Raw genomic sequence first — 20,406 nt, 5'->3', positions numbered from 1 at the left:
GGTTACTGTGTGGTTATATACCTGGTTACTGTGTGGTTAAATACCTGGTTACTGTGTGGTTATATACCTGGTTACCTTGTGGTTATATATCTGCTTACTGTGTGGTTATATACCTGCTTACTGTGTGGTTATATACCTGGTTACTGTGTGGTTATATACCTGGTTACTGTGTGGTTATATACCTGCTTACTGTGTGGTTATATACCTGCTTACTGTGTGGTTATATACCTGGTTACTGTGTGGTTATATACCTGGTTACTGTGTGGTTATATACCTGGTTACTGTGTGGTTATATACCTGCTTACTTTGTGGTTATATACCTGCTTACTGTGTGGTTATATACCTGGTTACTGTGTGGTTATATACCTGGTTACCTTGTGGTTATATACCTGCTTACTGTGTGGTTATATACCTGCTTACTGTGTGGTTATATACCTGCTTACTGTGTGGTTATATACCTGGTTACCTTGTGGTTATATACCTGCTTACTGTGTGGTTATATACCTGCTTACTGTGTGGTTATATACCTGCTTACTGTGTGGTTATATACCTGGTTACCTTGTGGTTATATACCTGCTTACTGTGTGGTTATATACCTGCTTACTGTGTGGTTATATACCTGCTTACTGTGTGGTTATATACCTGGTTACTGTGTGGTTATATACCTGGTTACTGTGTAGTTATATACCTGCTTACTGTGTGGTTATATACCTGCTTACTGTGTGGTTATATACCTGCTTACTGTGTGGTTATATACCTGGTTACTGTGTGGTTATATACCTGGTTACTGTGTGGTTATATACCTGGTTACTGTGTGGTTATATACCTGGTTACTGTGTGGTTATATACCTGCTTACTGTGTGGTTATATACCTGCTTACTGTGTGGTTATATACCTGGTTACTGTGTGGTTATATACCTGGTTACCTTGTGGTTATATACCTACTTACTGTGTGGTTATATACCTGGTTACCTTGTGGTTATATACCTGCTTACTGTGTGGTTATATACCTGGTTACTGTGTGGTTATATACCTGGTTACCTTGTGGTTATATACCTGCTTACTGTGTGGTTATATACCTGGTTACTGTGTGGTTATATACCTGCTTACTGTGTGGTTATATACCTGGTTACCTTGTGGTTATATACCTGCTTACTGTGTGGTTATATACCTGGTTACTGTGTGGTTATATACCTGGTTACTGTGTGGTTATATACCTGCTTACTGTGTGGTTATATACCTGCTTACTGTGTGGTTATATACCTGCTTACTGTGTGGTTATATACCTGGTTACCTTGTGGTTATATACCTACTTACTGTGTGGTTATATACCTGGTTACCTTGTGGTTATATACCTGCTTACTGTGTGGTTATATACCTGGTTACTGTGTGGTTATATACCTGGTTACTGTATGGTTATATACCTGGTTACTGTGTGGTTATATACCTGCTTACTGTGTGGTTATATACCTGCTTACTGTGTGGTTATATACCTGGTTACTGTGTGGTTATATACCTGCTTACGTTGTGGTTATATACCTGCTTACTGTGTGGTTATATACCTGGTTACTGTGTGGTTATATACCTGCTTACCTTGTGGTTATATATCTGCTTACTGTGTGGTTATATACCTGCTTACTGTGTGGTTATATACCTGGTTACTGTGTGGTTATATACCTGGTTACTGTGTGGTTATATACCTGCTTACTGTGTGGTTATATACCTGCTTACTGTGTGGTTATATACCTGGTTACTGTGTGGTTATATACCTGGTTACTGTGTGGTTATATACCTGCTTACTTTGTGGTTATATACCTGCTTACTGTGTGGTTATATACCTGGTTACTGTGTGGTTATATACCTGGTTACCTTGTGGTTATATACCTGCTTACTGTGTGGTTATATACCTGCTTACTGTGTGGTTATATACCTGCTTACTGTGTGGTTATATACCTGGTTACCTTGTGGTTATATACCTGCTTACTGTGTGGTTATATACCTGGTTACTGTGTGGTTATATACCTGGTTACTGTATGGTTATATACCTGGTTACTGTGTGGTTATATACCTGGTTACTGTGTAGTTATATACCTGCTTACTGTGTGGTTATATACCTGGTTACTGTGTGGTTATATACCTGGTTACTGTGTGGTTATATACCTGGTTACTGTGTGGTTATATACCTGCTTACTGTGTGGTTATATACCTGCTTACTTTGTGGTTATATACCTGCTTACTGTGTGGTTATATACCTGGTTACTGTGTGGTTATATACCTAGTTACCTTGTGGTTATATACCTACTTACTGTGTGGTTATATACCTGGTTACCTTGTGGTTATATACCTGCTTACTGTGTGGTTATATACCTGGTTACTGTGTGGTTATATACCTGGTTACCTTGTGGTTATATACCTGCTTACTGTGTGGTTATATACCTGGTTACTGTGTGGTTATATACCTGCTTACTGTGTGGTTATATACCTGGTTACCTTGTGGTTATATACCTGCTTACTGTGTGGTTATATACCTGCTTACTGTGTGGTTATATACCTGGTTACTGTATGGTTATATACCTGGTTACTGTGTGGTTATATACCTGGTTACTGTGTAGTTATATACCTGCTTACTGTGTGGTTATATACCTGCTTACTGTGTGGTTATATACCTGCTTACTGTGTGGTTATATACCTGGTTACTGTGTGGTTATATACCTGGTTACTGTGTGGTTATATACCTGCTTACTGTGTGGTTATATACCTGCTTACTGTGTGGTTATATACCTGCTTACTGTGTGGTTATATACCTGCTTACTTTGTGGTTATATACCTGCTTACTGTGTGGTTATATACCTGGTTACTGTGTGGTTATATAGCTGGTTACCTTGTGGTTATATACCTACTTACTGTGTGGTTATATACCTGGTTACCTTGTGGTTATATACCTGGTTACTGTGTGGTTATATACCTGGTTACCTTGTGGTTATATACTTGCTCACTGTGTGGTTATATACCTGCTTACTTTGTGGTTATATACCTGCTTATTGTGTGGTTATATCCCTGCTTACTGTGTGGTTATATACCTGCTTACTGTGTGGTTATATACCTGCTTACTGTGTGGTTATATACCTGCTTACTTTGTGGTTATATACCTGCTTACTGTGTGGTTATATATCTGGTTACTGTGTGGTTATATACCTGGTTACCTTGTGGTTATATACCTGCTTACTGTGTGGTTATATACCTGGTTACTGTGTGGTTATATACCTGCTTACTGTGTGGTTATATACCTGGTTACCTTGTGGTTATATACCTGCTTACTGTGTGGTTATATACCTGCTTACTGTGTGGTTATATACCTGGTTACTGTATGGTTATATACCTGGTTACTGTGTGGTTATATACCTGGTTACTGTGTAGTTATATACCTGCTTACTGTGTGGTTATATACCTGCTTACTGTGTGGTTATATACCTGCTTACTGTGTGGTTATATACCTGGTTACTGTGTGGTTATATACCTGGTTACTGTGTGGTTATATACCTGGTTACTGTGTGGTTATATACCTGGTTACTGTGTGGTTATATACCTGCTTACTGTGTGGTTATATACCTGCTTACTTTGTGGTTATATACCTGCTTACTGTGTGGTTATATACCTGGTTACTGTGTGGTTATATAGCTGGTTACCTTGTGGTTATATACCTACTTACTGTGTGGTTATATACCTGGTTACCTTGTGGTTATATACCTGGTTACTGTGTGGTTATATACCTGGTTACCTTGTGGTTATATACTTGCTTACTTTGTGGTTATATACTTGCTCACTCTGTGGTTATATACCTGCTTACTTTGTGGTTATATACCTGCTTATTGTGTGGTTATATCCCTGCTTACTGTGTGGTTATATACCTGCTTACTGTGTGGTTATATACCTGCTTACTGTGTGGTTATATACCTGCTTACTTTGTGGTTATATACCTGCTTACTGTGTGGTTATATATCTGGTTACTGTGTGGTTATATACCTGCTTACTTTGTGGTTATATACTTGCTTACTGTGTGGTTATATACCTGCTTACTGTGTGGTTATATACCTGCTTACTTTGTGGTTATATACCTGCTTATTGTGTGGTTATATCCCTGCTTACTGTGGTTATATACCTGCTTACTGTGTGGTTATATACCTGCTTACTGTGTGGTTATATACCTGCTTACGTTGTGGTTATATACCTGCTTACTGTGTGGTTATATACCTGGTTACTGTGTGGTTATATACCTGGTTACCTTGTGGTTATATATCGGCTTACTCTGTGGTTATATACCTGCTTACTGTGTGGTTATATACCTGGTTACTGTGTGGTTATATACCTGGTTACTGTGTGGTTATATACCTGCTTACTGTGTGGTTATATACCTGCTTACTGTGTGGTTATATACCTGGTTACTGTGTGGTTATATACCTGGTTACTGTGTGGTTAAATACCTGGTTACTGTGTGGTTATATACCTGGTTACCTTGTGGTTATATATCTGCTTACTGTGTGGTTATATACCTGCTTACTGTGTGGTTATATACCTGGTTACTGTGTGGTTATATACCTGGTTACTGTGTGGTTATATACCTGCTTACTGTGTGGTTATATACCTGCTTACTGTGTGGTTATATACCTGGTTACTGTGTGGTTATATACCTGGTTACTGTGTGGTTATATACCTGGTTACTGTGTGGTTATATACCTGCTTACTTTGTGGTTATATACCTGCTTACTGTGTGGTTATATACCTGGTTACTGTGTGGTTATATACCTGGTTACCTTGTGGTTATATACCTGGTTACCTTGTGGTTATATACCTGCTTACTGTGTGGTTATATACCTGCTTACTGTGTGGTTATATACCTGCTTACTGTGTGGTTATATACCTGGTTACCTTGTGGTTATATACCTGCTTACTGTGTGGTTATATACCTGCTTACTGTGTGGTTATATACCTGCTTACTGTGTGGTTATATACCTGGTTACTGTGTGGTTATATACCTGGTTACTGTGTAGTTATATACCTGCTTACTGTGTGGTTATATACCTGCTTACTGTGTGGTTATATACCTGCTTACTGTGTGGTTATATACCTGGTTACTGTGTGGTTATATACCTGGTTACTGTGTGGTTATATACCTGGTTACTGTGTGGTTATATACCTGCTTACTGTCTGGTTATATACCTGGTTACTGTGTGGTTATATACCTGGTTACCTTGTGGTTATATACCTACTTACTGTGTGGTTATATACCTGGTTACCTTGTGGTTATATACCTGCTTACTGTGTGGTTATATACCTGGTTACTGTGTGGTTATATACCTGGTTACCTTGTGGTTATATACCTGCTTACTGTGTGGTTATATACCTGGTTACTGTGTGGTTATATACCTGCTTACTGTGTGGTTATATACCTGGTTACCTTGTGGTTATATACCTGCTTACTGTGTGGTTATATACCTGGTTACTGTGTGGTTATATACCTGGTTACTGTGTGGTTATATACCTGCTTACTGTGTGGTTATATACCTGCTTACTTTGTGGTTATATACCTGCTTACTGTGTGGTTATATACCTGCTTACTGTGTGGTTATATACCTGGTTACCTTGTGGTTATATACCTACTTACTGTGTGGTTATATACCTGGTTACCTTGTGGTTATATACCTGCTTACTGTGTGGTTATATACCTGGTTACTGTGTGGTTATATACCTGGTTACTGTATGGTTATATACCTGGTTACTGTGTGGTTATATACCTGGTTACTGTGTGGTTATATACCTGCTTACTGTGTGGTTATATACCTGCTTACTGTGTGGTTATATACCTGGTTACTGTGTGGTTATATACCTGCTTACTGTGTGGTTATATACCTGCTTACTGTGTGGTTATATACCTGGTTACTGTGTGGTTATATACCTGGTTACCTTGTGGTTATATACCTGCTTACTGTGTGGTTATATACCTGCTTACTGTGTGGTTATATACCTGCTTACCTTGTGGTTATATACCTGCTTACTGTGTGGTTATATACCTGCTTACTGTGTGGTTATATACCTGCTTACTGTGTGGTTATATACCTGGTTACTGTGTGGTTATATACCTGCTTACTGTGTGGTTATATACCTGCTTACTGTGTGGTTATATACCTGGTTACTGTGTGGTTATATACCTGGTTACCTTGTGGTTATATACCTGCTTACTGTGTGGTTATATACCTGCTTACTGTGTGGTTATATACCTGCTTACCTTGTGGTTATATACCTGCTTACTGTGTGGTTATATACCTGCTTACTGTGTGGTTATATACCTGCTTACTGTGTGGTTATATACCTGGTTACTGTGTGGTTATATACCTGCTTACTTTGTGGTTATATACCTGCTTATTGTGTGGTTATATACCTTCTTATTGTGTGGTTATATACCTGCTTACTGTGTGGTTATATACCTGCTTACTGTGTGGTTATATACCTGCTTACTGTGTGGTTATATACCTGGTTACTGTGTGGTTATATACCTGGTTACTGTGTGGTTATATACCTGCTTACTTTGTGGTTATATACCTGCTTACTCGGTGGTTATATACCTGGTTACTGTGTGGTTATATACCTGGTTACCTTGTGGTTATATACCTACTTACTGTGTGGTTATATACCTGGTTACCTTGTGGTTATATACCTGCTTACTGTGTGGTTATATACCTGGTTACTGTGTGGTTATATACCTGGTTACCTTGTGGTTATATACCTGCTTACTGTGTGGTTATATACCTGCTTACTGTGTGGTTATATACCTGGTTACCTTGTGGTTATATACCTGCTTACTGTGTGGTTATATACCTGGTTACTGTGTGGTTATATACCTGGTTACTGTATGGTTATATACCTGGTTACTGTGTGGTTATATACCTGGTTACTGTGTAGTTATATACCTGCTTACTGTGTGGTTATATACCTGCTTACTGTGTGGTTATATACCTGCTTACTGTGTGGTTATATACCTGGTTACTGTGTGGTTATATACCTGGTTACTGTGTGGTTATATACCTGGTTACTGTGTGGTTATATACCTGGTTACTGTGTGGTTATATACCTGCTTACTGTGTGGTTATATACCTGCTTACTTTGTGGTTATATACCTGCTTACTGTGTGGTTATATACCTGGTTACTGTGTGGTTATATACCTGGTTACCTTGTGGTTATATACCTACTTACTGTGTGGTTATATACCTGGTTACCTTGTGGTTATATACCTGCTTACTGTGTGGTTATATACCTGGTTACTGTGTGGTTATATACCTGGTTACTGTATGGTTATATACCTGGTTACTGTGTGGTTATATACCTGGTTACTGTGTGGTTATATACCTGCTTACTGTGTGGTTATATACCTGGTTACTGTGTGGTTATATACCTGGTTACCTTGTGGTTATATACCTGCTTACTGTGTGGTTATATACCTGCTTACTGTGTGGTTATATACCTGCTTACCTTGTGGTTATATACCTGCTTACTGTGTGGTTATATACCTGCTTACTGTGTGGTTATATACCTGCTTACTGTGTGGTTATATACCTGCTTACTGTGTGGTTATATACCTGCTTACTTTGTGGTTATATACCTGCTTATTGTGTGGTTATATACCTGCTTATTGTGTGGTTATATACCTGCTTACTGTGTGGTTATATACCTGCTTACTGTGTGGTTATATACCTGCTTACTGTGTGGTTATATACCTGGTTACTGTGTGGTTATATACCTGGTTACTGTGTGGTTATATACCTGCTTATTGTGTGGTTATATACCTGGTTACTGTGTGGTTATATACCTGGTTACCTTGTGGTTATATACCTACTTACTGTGTGGTTATATACCTGGTTACCTTGTGGTTATATACCTGCTTACTGTGTGGTTATATACCTGGTTACTGTGTGGTTATATACCTGGTTACCTTGTGGTTATATACCTGCTTACTGTGTGGTTATATACCTGGTTACTGTGTGGTTATATACCTGCTTACTGTGTGGTTATATACCTGGTTACCTTGTGGTTATATACCTGCTCACTGTGTGGTTATATACCTGGTTACTGTGTGGTTATATACCTGGTTACTGTGTGGTTATATACCTGGTTACTGTGTAGTTATATACCTGCTTACTGTGTGGTTATATACCTGCTTACTGTGTGGTTATATACCTGCTTACTGTGTGGTTATATACCTGGTTACTGTGTGGTTATATACCTGGTTACTGTGTGGTTATATACCTGGTTACTGTGTGGTTATATACCTGGTTACTGTGTGGTTATATACCTGGTTACTGTGTGGTTATATACCTGCTTACTTTGTGGTTATATACCTGCTTACTGTGTGGTTATATACCTGGTTACTGTGTGGTTATATACCTGGTTACCTTGTGGTTATATACCTACTTACTGTGTGGTTATATACCTGGTTACCTTGTGGTTATATACCTGCTTACTGTGTGGTTATATACCTGGTTACTGTGTGGTTATATACCTGGTTACTGTGTGGTTATATACCTGGTTACTGTGTGGTTATATACCTGCTTACTGTGTGGTTATATACCTGGTTACTGTGTGGTTATATACCTGGTTACCTTGTGGTTATATACCTGCTTACTGTGTGGTTATATACCTGCTTACTGTGTGGTTATATACCTGCTTACCTTGTGGTTATATACCTGCTTACTGTGTGGTTATATACCTGCTTACTGTGTGGTTATATACCTGCTTACTGTGTGGTTATATACCTGCTTACTGTGTGGTTATATACCTGGTTACTGTGTGGTTATATACCTGCTTACTTTGTGGTTATATACCTGCTTACTGTGTGGTTATATACCTGGTTACTGTGTGGTTATATACCTGCTTACTCTGTGGTTATATACCTGGTTACTGTGTGGTTATATACCTGCTTACTGTGTGGTTATATACCTGCTTACTGTGTGGTTATATACCTGCTTACTGTGTGGTTATATACCTGCTTACTGTGTGGTTATATACCTGCTTACTGTGTGGTTATATACCTGCTTACTGTGTGGTTATATACCTGCTTACTGTGTGGTTATATACCTGATTACTGTGTGGTTATATACCTGGTTACTGTGTGGTTATATACCTGCTTACTGTGTGGTTATATACCTGATTACTGTGTGGTTATACACCTGGTTACTGTGTGGTTATATACCTGCTTACTGTGTGGTTATATACCTGGTTACTGTGTGGTTATATACCTGGTTACCTTGTGGTTATATACCTGCTTACTGTGTGGTTATATACCTGCTTACTGTGTGGTTATATACCTGGTTACTGTGTGGTTATATACCTGCTTACTGTGTGGTTATATACCTGCTTACTGTGTGGTTATATACCTGGTTACTGTGTGGTTATATATCTGGTTACTGTGTGGTTATATACCTGGTTACTGTGTGGTTATATACCTGCTTACTGTGTGGTTATATACCTGCTTACTGTGTGGTTATATACCTGCTTACTGTGTGGTTATATACCTGGTTACTGTGTGGTTATATACCTGGTTACTGTGTGGTTATATACCTGCTTACTGTGTGGTTATATACCTGGTTACCTTGTGGTTATATACCTGGTTACCGTGTGGTTATATACCTGGTTACCTTGTGGTTATATACCTGGTTACTGTGTGGTTATATACCTGCTTACTGTGTGGTTATATACCTGCTTACTGTGTGGTTATATACCTGGTTACTGTGTGGTTATATACCTGCTTACTGTGTGGTTATATACCTGCTTACTGTGTGGTTATATACCTGCTTACTGTGTGGTTATATACCTGCTTACTGTGTGGTTATATACCTGCTTACTGTGTGGTTATATACCTGCTTACTGTGTGGTTATATACCTGGTTACTGTGTGGTTATATACCTGCTTACTGTGTGGTTATATACCTGCTTACTGTGTGGTTATATACCTGCTTACTGTGTGGTTATATACCTGGTTACTGTGTGGTTATATACCTGGTTACTGTGTGGTTATATACCTGGTTACTGTGTGGTTATATACCTGCTTACTGTGTAGTTATATACCTGCTTACTGTGTGGTTATATACCTGGTTACTGTGTGGTTATATACCTGTTTACCTTGTGGTTATATACCTGGTTATTGTGTGGTTATATACCTGGTTACTGTGTGGTTATATACCTGGTTACTTTGTGGTTATATACCTGCTTACTGTGTGGTTATATACCTGCTTACTTTGTGGTTATATACCTGCTTACTGTGTGGTTATATACCTGGTTACTGTGTGGTTATATACCTGGTTACTGTGTGGTTATATACCTGGTTACTGTGTGGTTATATACCTGCTTACTGTGTGGTTATATACCTGCTCACTGTGTGGTTATATACCTGCTTACTGTGTGGTTATATACCTGGTTATTGTGTGGTTATATACCTGGTTATTGTGTGGTTATATACCTGGTTACTGTGTGGTTATATACCTGGTTACTTTGTGGTTATATACCTGCTTACTGTGTGGTTATATACCTGCTTACTGTGTGGTTATATACCTGGTTACTGTGTGGTTATATACCTGGTTACTGTGTGGTTATATACCTGCTTACTTTGTGGTTATATACCTGCTTACTGTGTGGTTATATACCTGCTTACTGTGTGGTTATATACCTGCTTACTGTGTGGTTATATACCTGGTTACTGTGTGGTTATATACCTGTTTACCGTGTGGTTATATACCTGCTTACCTTGTGGTTATATACCTGCTTACTGTGTGGTTATATACCTGGTTACTGTGTGGTTATATACCTGCTTACTGTGTGGTTATATACCTGGTTACTGTGTGGTCATATACCTGCTTACTGTGTGGTTATATACCTGGTTACTGTGTGGTTATATACCTGCTTACTTTGTGGTTATATACCTGCTTACTGTGTGGTTATATACCTGCTTACTGTGTGGTTATATACCTGCTTACTGTGTGGTTATATACCTGCTTACTTTGTGGTTATATACCTGCTTACTGTGTGGTTATATACCTGGTTACTGTGTGGTTATATACCTGGTTACTGTGTGGTTATATACCTGCTTACTGTGTGGTTATATACCTGGTTACTGTGTGGTTATATACCTGCTTACTGTGTGGTTATATACCTGGTTACTGTGTGGTTATATACCTGCTTACTTTGTGGTTATATACCTGGTTACTGTGTGGTTATATACCTGCTTACTTTGTGGTTATATACCTGGTTACTGTGTGGTTATATACCTGGTTACTGTGTGGTTATATACCTGCTTACTGTGTGGTTATATACCTGCTTACTGTGTGGTTATATACCTGGTTACTGTGTGGTTATATACCTGGTTACTGTGTGGTTATATACCTGCTTACTCTGTGGTTATATACCTGCTTACTCTGTGGTTATATACCTCCTTACTTTGACTCTAAAGATGGAGGCTGAAGCTTCTTCTCTTTGTTGCTCAGCTCTAACACCGTCTCTCTGTTCTTCTTCTTCCTCTGCTGCACGACCTCCAGCCAAGGACAGGTAAGATCTTTATCTTTATCTGCCTCTGGGCAAGAGAACTATTTAGGACTAAAAATGTCAGTTTGGACAAAGAAATTATTTGAGTCGGCTGTAAAGGTGAGTCCAGAGTTTTTATTACTGACGTCCAGAATCTGAGGTCAGATGTGGAGGATGCTGGATGTTCTGCTTCTTCCCTCATCTTCAGCCCAGTCCTTGTACCCGAGCATCTTCAGAGGAATGTGTTTTCTCTTTGTTCTTAACTCTGAGCTATGAACCATTCAGGCAGGAAAAAGGCTCCTAACTCAAGGGATGAACCAGTGTTGTGTCCAACTGAGCAAAGAAGCCGTTTTAAAACTGGATCTTTAGGCACTTTGAAGCAGTGTGGGATCATGTTGGCAGAGAACGGAACAAAAGGCAGCCCACATCCAAAGAAGAGCTTTGGGATGTCCTTCAAGAAGCCTGGAGAACTCCTTAAAGAAAGGACAGAAAGCTCGTCTGAGAGGGTTCAGGCTGTGTTGGAGGAGAAAGGAGCTCAGAGCAGCTGCTTCCTGTTGTTATATAAAACATAAAGAACTTAGATCTGGATCAGGAGTTCTGAGCGGCTGCTTCCTGTTGTCATATAAAACAGAAAGAACTTAGATCTGGATCAGGAGTTCTGAGCAGCTGCTTCCTGTTATATAAAACATAAAGAAGTTAGATCTGGATCAGGAGTTCTGAGCAGCTGCTTCCTGTTGTTATATAAAACATAAAGAACTTAGATCTGGATCAGGAGTTCTGAGCAGCTGCTTCCTGTTGTTATATAAAACATAAAGAAGTTAGATCTGGATCAGGAGTTCTGAGCAGCTGCTTCCTGTTGTTATATAAAACATAAAGAACTTAGATCTGGATCAGGAGTTCTGAGCAGCTGCTTCCTGTTGTTATATAAAACATAAAGAAGTTAGATCTGGATCAGGAGTTCTGAGCAGCTGCTTCCTGTTGTTATATAAAACATAAAGAAGTTAGATCTGGATCAGGAGTTCTGAGCAGCTGCTTCCTGTTGTTATATAAAACATAAAGAAGTTAGATCTGGATCAGGAGTTCTGAGCAGCTGCTTCCTGTTGTTATATAAAACATAAAGAAGTTAGATCTGGATCAGGAGTTCTGAGCAGCTGCTTCCTGTTGTTATATAAAACATAAAGAACTTAGATCTGGATCAGGAGTTCTGAGCAGCTGTGTGTGCCTAACAGAATGAGCTGAATAAGATGGTTCTGATGGTGTTCTGCTCTGTGTGCTGTAGTGAGCCCGGTGACATGGTGTTCGAGGAGTTTAAACGGGTCTATCTGAAGGGGGTGGTCTACGGAGACGATGACGAGTCCCCAGCTGAGGTCTGAACTACAAAGATGGCCGCCACCGATCGGCGCCGAAGACCGACGCTCTTCGGCTTTATGTCTCTGTAGTGTCCTCCGTAGATCTGGATCAGAACCATCTGGGTTCTGGTCTTTGTGGCTCCCTGCAGCCTCCTGCATGAACCCATCATTTAACAGCTGGAACACATCTGGCCCCCAGAAACTGACTGAACCCGGCTGATGTGCAGCAGCGTCCTGATGCCGGTCAGTGACGCCTCCTCCACCTGGGCCCAGGTTAGGAGCAGCGGTCGGGTTCTGCTGGGTTTCTGGGAGGCAGAGTTTATGATGGGTCTGCTGTTAAATGTTCTGAGTCTGCAGCCCAATCTTTAGATCTGAGGGAACGCTTCCAGATGTTGTAGTCCAGAGGTTCCTGTAGGCTCAGCCAGCGATGCTCTGAGTGTGTAACCGTAGTTTGTCCTGACATCGTGTTGAATAAACCTGGTGTTGTCATCACTGTGCGTCTGTGTTTGATTCTTCTTCTGGTGGGTCGGTTCTGACTCCGTCAGAAGCATCTCATCCACAGAACGTTCTGCGGGTCGGACCGAGGTCGGCGAGGTCAATGACAGAGGAACACCACGGAACCGACACAACAAATGGTCACCCAAAGAAACTGAAACGATGCAAAGCCATCATCGGTGAAGAGATCTTGAAAGTAGACCGAGCCACTTCTGTGCCTGATCTATTTGAGATGGTGCAAACAGATGATGAAACATTATTGGAGAGAAGCTTCATATATTTGTCAAATCAAAATGTTTTCTGAGCTGACGCCCATATCTTAATCGAATTTTGGACCACCTACTGAGTTCAGTTCAGATGCTTTGGTATTTAGTGAGAGGGGGGCAGTTAGGTAGCCTGACTACGTCAGACTCACGATTCTAGTCAGAATGTGAGTCTGATACCGCTGGATAGAGTTCTGAGTATGTGGCGTGTTTCAACCGAACCAGGAGAAAAATGCCTCTTCGCTCAATTGGATAGACCTCCAACCAATCAGAGCAACGTAGTATGTGACGTAGATTAAGCAACACACACTTGTTGTAGGAAGGACGGCAAAAACATCTTTTCTATGGATAAAAGCCTTTATCGCGTTCCTCTGTTCGTCTTTCAAAATGAATGCAATGTGGAGATCCTGTAGAACAGACTCGATGGCAGAATCTACACACCCTAGCTCTCCAGCGGCAGCCATGTTTGTTTCAAACGAAGTCAAACCAAGCGCTCTGTAGTGACGTAGTCGAGAATGTCCCTGTTGATCATCTGTGCATCATCGTATAAAGCCCGCCCTGGCAATCTGATTGGGCCGACTGTCGCGATGTCGAGCATAGAGATTTCCCAACTGAGCAGAGCCAGACCCAACTTCCCCACCAAACAATTTATGGGCGGGGCTAACTGCGGCTGGCACCCAGGCTAGCACCGGACCCTCCTTATCTGCCAACATGGTGGTCCTGTATGTCAGCGTGACAATATTAGCTGCCCAATAGTAAAATAAAAAATGAGGTAAACCCAAACCACCATCAGATTAACTCTCTCCAGGCTTCTTTATACCTGCAGCTTTTTCATTCCATATGAATGAAGAGAGAAAAATGGGAATCATTTGGAATAAATAAAGAAATCTGGGCATTACAGTCATCTTCACTGCATTTATCCGTCCTGCCAGTGAGAGTGGAAGTTTCCACCACCTATCCAAATCAGTTTTGGTACGGTCCAAAATCAACCTGTAGTTATACTGAAAAATAGCTTTAATTGAACCTGCTATTTCTGTTCCCAGATAAGTGCATTTGTCATTTTCAATTTTAAAAGGCAAATTTTAACAATATATCCATCCCGGCCGTGCTCTGTTCCCCACTTTCACTTGCTTCACTTAACCTTATTTCAAACCCTGTGGTGAAACACTCGGTGAAAATATGGGGCCAGTTTAGGAAACACTTTGAACTCCATGATTTTTCCCTCTTAAGTCCATTTTTTTAAACCATCTGTTCAGGATGGGGTGTTCCTAGAGTGGCACCGGAGGGGGCTTATTCATTTTAAGGACCTTTTCATAGAGAAGAATTTGGCATCCTTTGAGGAACTTAGTAACAAATATGGTTTACCTAAATCCCATTTTTTTTTTAGAGATTTGCAAGCCAGAAACTTTATTCGTCTCACTTTTCAGGCTCAGTTTCCCTACCAGAGTGTACATTGTTGGAAACCATCCTATTATTGAACCCGACTCGTAAAGGGATGGTTTCGTGGCTTTATAATAAAACGTTAACCATGAAGGAGACCTCCTCACCTAAACTTAAAACTTCATGGGAAGAAGACCTGAATACGACCATACTGGATGAGACATGGGCCTCTATACTTAAACTGGTGAATACATCATCTCTGTGCGCGCCATTGTCTCATTCAGTTTAAAATAGTACATAGAGCCCATCTCTCCAAAAGCAAACTATCTCGTTTCTATCCAGAAATCACCCCATACTGCGACAAAAGCAAAACTGCCGTAGCCACATTGGTTCATATGTCCTGGTCCTGCCCCGCTCTGGGTCAGTTCTGGACAGATGCTTTCCGTACGATGTTGGCCGGAGTCGCAGTAACAGCTGGCCCTCTTTTGGCTCTTTTTGGCTTCAGTGATGAGGGGTTGCCTTTAGCAGCCTCTAAAAGACAGGCTCTGGCATTCTGCTCATTGTTAGCGAGGCGTACAGTTCTGACCAGGTGGAAGGGTGCTGCTCCTCCAACTCACAGGCAGTGGTTATGTGACCTCATGTCGTGTTTGAAATTGGAAAGAATTAGATGCTCTCTTCAACACTCAACTGGTAAATTTGAAAAAACATGGGGGCACTTTCTTAACTCATTCCAAAATATAAAATAATCCTCTAGATTAATGTATTTTATTAAAATGTGCTCTGTTTCTGTCAGCGATGGGAATGCAGTGCGTGGACCTACTGGGCAGTGACCTGGGTGGGCTGAATGGGATTACTTTGTAGGGATTAATTATTATTTTTTTTGTATATTATTTTATGTCTGTGCCAGATAAACACTTTGTATTCACAAACTGTATGCATGAAAGGAAAAAAACTTAATAAAAAGACAGTGATTAAAAAAAGAAGAGGCAAATTTTCACAAGTGATCTGTTTTGCCAGATTATTCAAAGGAAATAATAAAGATTTTGACAAATTAATTTTATACCCTGATATGTTACTGAATTTTTGGAGCCAGTGGAGAAGGTATGGCATGCTCTCAGTTGGGTCTGATATTTGCAGAAGCAGATCATCAGCATAAAGCAAAGTTTTATGGTTTGCTTCTCCCCTGGATAAATTCTTAATCCTGTCATCTGATCTAAAAGCAATCGCCAGTGGTTCGATCGCAATGTCAAACAGGAAGGGCGACAGACAGCCCCCCCTCAAGGGGTGGATCCCAGACGACCCAAAAGTCTGAGGGTGTCTGATTCAACCCTGTCTTGTACCTCTGTGGAGCGAAACATATTCCGAGCTCAGGCCATTTGTCCTGACGGCAGCCATAGGTGTTGAATATAGGACTTTGATCCACTTGCAAAAGGTGGGCCCCACTCCAAATGTTTCTAAAGCTGTGAAAAGATAGGTCCATACGATTCTATCAAACGCCTTTTCAGCCTCAAGGCTCAGAATAACTTCAGGTTGTACTGTTGAAAGGGGGGAAATAACACATTAAATAATCTTCTCATATTAAAAAAGGATTGCCGTCCAGGAATGAAGCCTGTTTGGTCCTCATTATTAATGGTAGGAATAACAGGGTCTAATCGTTTTAGTTAAATGTTTAGTTCATGATATTACCACCGAAACAGGTTCTTCCCTGCACCAAACTTTCAATGACTTCTTGAATTCATGCAGATTATCTGTCTTTATTTTCACTTTATTGCTGCTGGTTGCAGAACTGATGGACTCATTTTTTAATGTTGTTTGTGAGTGTGTGCAGTGAGTATTTTCTTTTATTATTTTAGTATTTGTGTGGAATGTTGTTGATTATTTAACATTTTATAAAGTATAGTAAAACAAAATGATATGTTCATATAAAATGTCCAAAGCAGAAAAACAAACAAAACCCCCGAAACCTTCTACATTCCTGAATCCCAGAACGGTTTAGGCCCAAAATACATCTGTGACATGTTCAGAGAATATAAAGCCAGCAGAGCTCTTAGATCCAAGGACTCAGGTCAGCTGGTCCAGTCCAGAGTCCAGACTAAACATGGAGAAGCAGCATTTAGCTGTTATGCTGCAAACAAGTGGAACAAACTGCCAGTGGAGATTAAACTTTCACCAAATGGAGACATTTTTAAATCCAAGTTAAAAACATTTCTGTTCTCATGTGTCTATGCATGAAATCTGCACGATATCTTTGAACTTATCTAGATTGTTTTTAATCATTTTAATTCATTTTATTTGTTTCTCTTTATATTCTTTTATGTATTTTAATGCTTCTTCCACTCCCTGCTGCAAAGCTTTTATTTTATGTGAAGCACTTTGAATTGTTTGTACATGAAATGTGCTACATGAATAAATTTGATTTGATTTGATTTGAATGAAGACGTTTCACCTCCGGATGGGGCCAGCATCTCTGCTTTTAATAAAAGTTAAAGTTAAAAGTCAGTTCTGTCCCGTTTTCTGAGGACTGAAGAACCGGGTTCTTTTTGTTGTAATGTCACACTTCAACCACCAGAGGTCAGCACCCACCCCGCTCAACCCCTCCGCTGCGGTGCCCGGTGCCCGCCGCTGGGGGGCGCTGCCTCCCCGGCTCCTCTTCGGGGGTCTGATGAGAGGATGGCGGAGGCAGGGGGACCGGAGTCCATCACGGCTCGGTGTCCGGACGAGTCGTCGGACAGCGAGCCGGAGCAAGAGCCTGGATCTCCGCAGAAACTCATCCGGAAAGTATCGACGTCGGGCCAGATTCGCAGCAAGGTACTGGGGGTCAGAACCGGGCGTGTTTACCGTGCACGGTCCGTGGTCATCCAGCAGGGTGGGCCACACCGAGCACCGGGCTGCCCCGCGCTGTCCGGGGGGACACCGACGCACCGAACTCCCGTTAAGATATAGCACTTTGAACGTTTTCCGACTCACGGGGCCGGTAAACTCACATTTAAATGTCTGAATCAGGGCTGTCAGGTTAACCCCGGGCTGTTTACGGCTCCGGCTGACAGCAAACTGTTCCTGAGTCTGTAACGGTCCGGCTTTTACTCCCTTTTTGACACATTTTCCTCACATCCTCCTTCTCTGCCTCCGGCGGCAGGAGGCGGCACAAAGCTGCCAAAGACGGGGAGGTTCATTCAAACTTGAGCTGCTGGAAGATTTTAAGATGCCGAACTGAAAAGTGGATGCAACTAACACATCTGACAGCTTTAATTACTGGTTTGAATATACTCGTGTTTTAAAGTGATTTAATGAAACTTTAAATGTGACGGATTTTAAGTGGAGTTTGGACCGAGTGCTTCTGCCTCAGAGAGAAGACGGTACATTTGGGGTTGTGCACCGCAGACATTGCAACGACACTCCCGATAAACAACACAACGGGAACCCTGATTTACAAACAGTATTTAACAGTATTTATTTAGTGTTTAAACTTCTGTTGAAAGGCGGAAAATTGCCTGTTTTTCTGATTTAAACGGGCGTGCAGCTGCGTGTAGCATCAAGCTAACTTTGGTCAAATAAAATCAGCGATTTAAACTGTGCTCATGGAGAGAAGAGTCCGAGAAATGGTTTATAAATAAATCCGAGAGAGGCGAGAGAAATGTGGCTTATTTTCTCCGCTCAGTCCCACACAATCCGGGTCGTGGAGGCTAAGCTAACCAGGCTAACCAAGCTAAACAGGCTAAACAGGCTAACAGCTGCGGGCCGGAGGGGCTCGGGCCGCCGGGCAGCTTCTCCGCCCCACACCGCTGCCCACCGGGGATAGGTGTGCGGGACACCGGGGTAACTACGGACTGCAGGTCGGGGGAGCAGAGCAGTGGAACCGGTAGAGCAGAGGCTCTCAGTAGCCTCTTTTTTTCCCGGTTTTTGTCGGTTAGTTTGACTGTTTTCAGGGAGGCAAAGCAATTTTATTTTATAGAGCACAATTCATACACAAGGTAATTCAAAGTGCTTCACAGCTACACAAAATCACAAGAAGGCAATAAAATCATTTAAAAATAATAATAAAAATAAAAAAAAAACTTAAAAATAATCATTAATTAATTTAAGAGTGCAGATAAAGCACTTTCAGGTGTCACATGCACAGCTAAACAGAACTGTGCATGTGATTTAAACATGGTCAGAGCTGAGGCCTGTCGCACATCTGCTGGAAGACTGATCCAGATGTTAGGAGCATCACACTGAAACTCTGATCCAGATGTTAGGAGCATCAAACTGAAACACTGTTCCAGATGTTAGGAGCATCAAACTGAAACACTGTTCCAGATGTTAGGAGCATCAAACTGAAACACTGATCCAGATGTTAGGAGCATCAAACTGAAACACTGTTCCAGATGTTAGGAGCATCAAACTGAAACGCTGTTCCAGATGTTAGGAGCATCAAACTGAAACTCTGTTCCAGATGTTAGGAGCATCAAACTGAAACGCTGTTCCAGATGTTAGGAGCATCAAACTGAAACTCTGTTCCAGATGTTAGGAGCATCAAACTGAAACTCTGTTCCAGATGTTAGGAGCATCAAACTGAAACACTGATCCAGATGTTAGGAGCATCAAACTGAAAGGCTGTTCCAGATGTTAGGAGCATCAAACTGAAACACTGTTCCAGATGTTAGGAGCATCAAACTGAAACTCTGTTCCAGATGTTAGGGGCATCAAACTGAAACACTGTTCCAGATGTTAGGAGCATCAAACTGAAACTCTGTTCCAGATGTTAGGAGCATCAAACTGAAACTCTGTTCCAGATGTTAGGGGCATCACACTGAAACACTGTTCCAGATGTTAGGAGCATCACACTGAAACTCTGTTCCAGATGTTAGGAGCATCACACTGAAACGCTGTTCCAGATGTTAGGAGCATCAAACTGAAACTCTGATCCAGATGTTAGGAGCATCAAACTGAAACGCTGTTCCAGATGTTAGGAGCATCAAACTGAAACACTGATCCAGATGTTAGGAGCATCAAACTGAAACACTGTTCCAGATGTTAGGAGCATCAAACTGAAACTCTGTTCCAGATGTTAGGAGCATCACACTGAAACACTGTTCCAGATGTTAGGAGCATCACACTGAAACGCTGTTCCAGATGTTAGGAGCATCACACTGAAACTCTGTTCCAGATGTTAGGAGCATCAAACTGAAACTCTGTTCCAGATGTTAGGAGCATCAAACTGAAACTCTGTTCCAGATGTTAGGAGCATCAAACTGAAACTCTGTTCCAGATGTTAGGAGCATCACACTGAAACACTGTTCCAGATGTTAGGAGCATCACACTGAAACGCTGTTCCAGATGTTAGGAGCATCACACTGAAACTCTGTTCCAGA

At 41.0% G+C, this 20,406-nt stretch overlaps 2 protein-coding genes across 6 annotated transcripts in view; both read left to right on the top strand.

The window, feature by feature from the left end:
* The window catches only part of LOC142387925 (S-arrestin-like), a 74,338-nt gene extending 60,932 nt beyond the window's left edge, over positions 1 to 13,406 (top strand). For 2 of the 3 annotated variants that reach the window (XR_012770276.1, XR_012770275.1), the window contains one exon: positions 11,580 to 12,935. Coding sequence is in view for 1 of the 3 variants with exons in the window: in XM_075472673.1 (XP_075328788.1) it covers positions 11,580 to 11,589; positions 12,845 to 12,938 (104 nt within the window). In the remaining 2 variants the exon portion in view is untranslated. Of the gene's footprint in view, positions 1 to 11,579 lie in introns of all 3 variants that reach the window. The other variant, XM_075472673.1, reaches the window with a different exon arrangement.
* Positions 13,407 to 17,680: 4,274 nt separating this feature from the next.
* The window catches only part of dgkd (diacylglycerol kinase delta), a 37,146-nt gene continuing 34,420 nt past the window's right edge, over positions 17,681 to 20,406 (top strand). For all 3 annotated transcript variants that reach the window (XM_075472670.1, XM_075472671.1, XM_075472669.1), the window contains exon 1: positions 17,681 to 17,860. In XM_075472670.1, the coding sequence (XP_075328785.1) occupies positions 17,723 to 17,860 (138 nt within the window). In that variant the 5' untranslated portion in view covers positions 17,681 to 17,722. The remainder of the gene's footprint in view (positions 17,861 to 20,406) is intronic.

Source organism: Odontesthes bonariensis, chromosome 9 (assembly GCF_027942865.1).
Source record: "Odontesthes bonariensis isolate fOdoBon6 chromosome 9, fOdoBon6.hap1, whole genome shotgun sequence".
Lineage (NCBI taxonomy): Eukaryota > Metazoa > Chordata > Actinopteri > Atheriniformes > Atherinopsidae > Odontesthes > Odontesthes bonariensis.
This window is presented reverse-complemented; position numbering and strand designations above follow the sequence as displayed.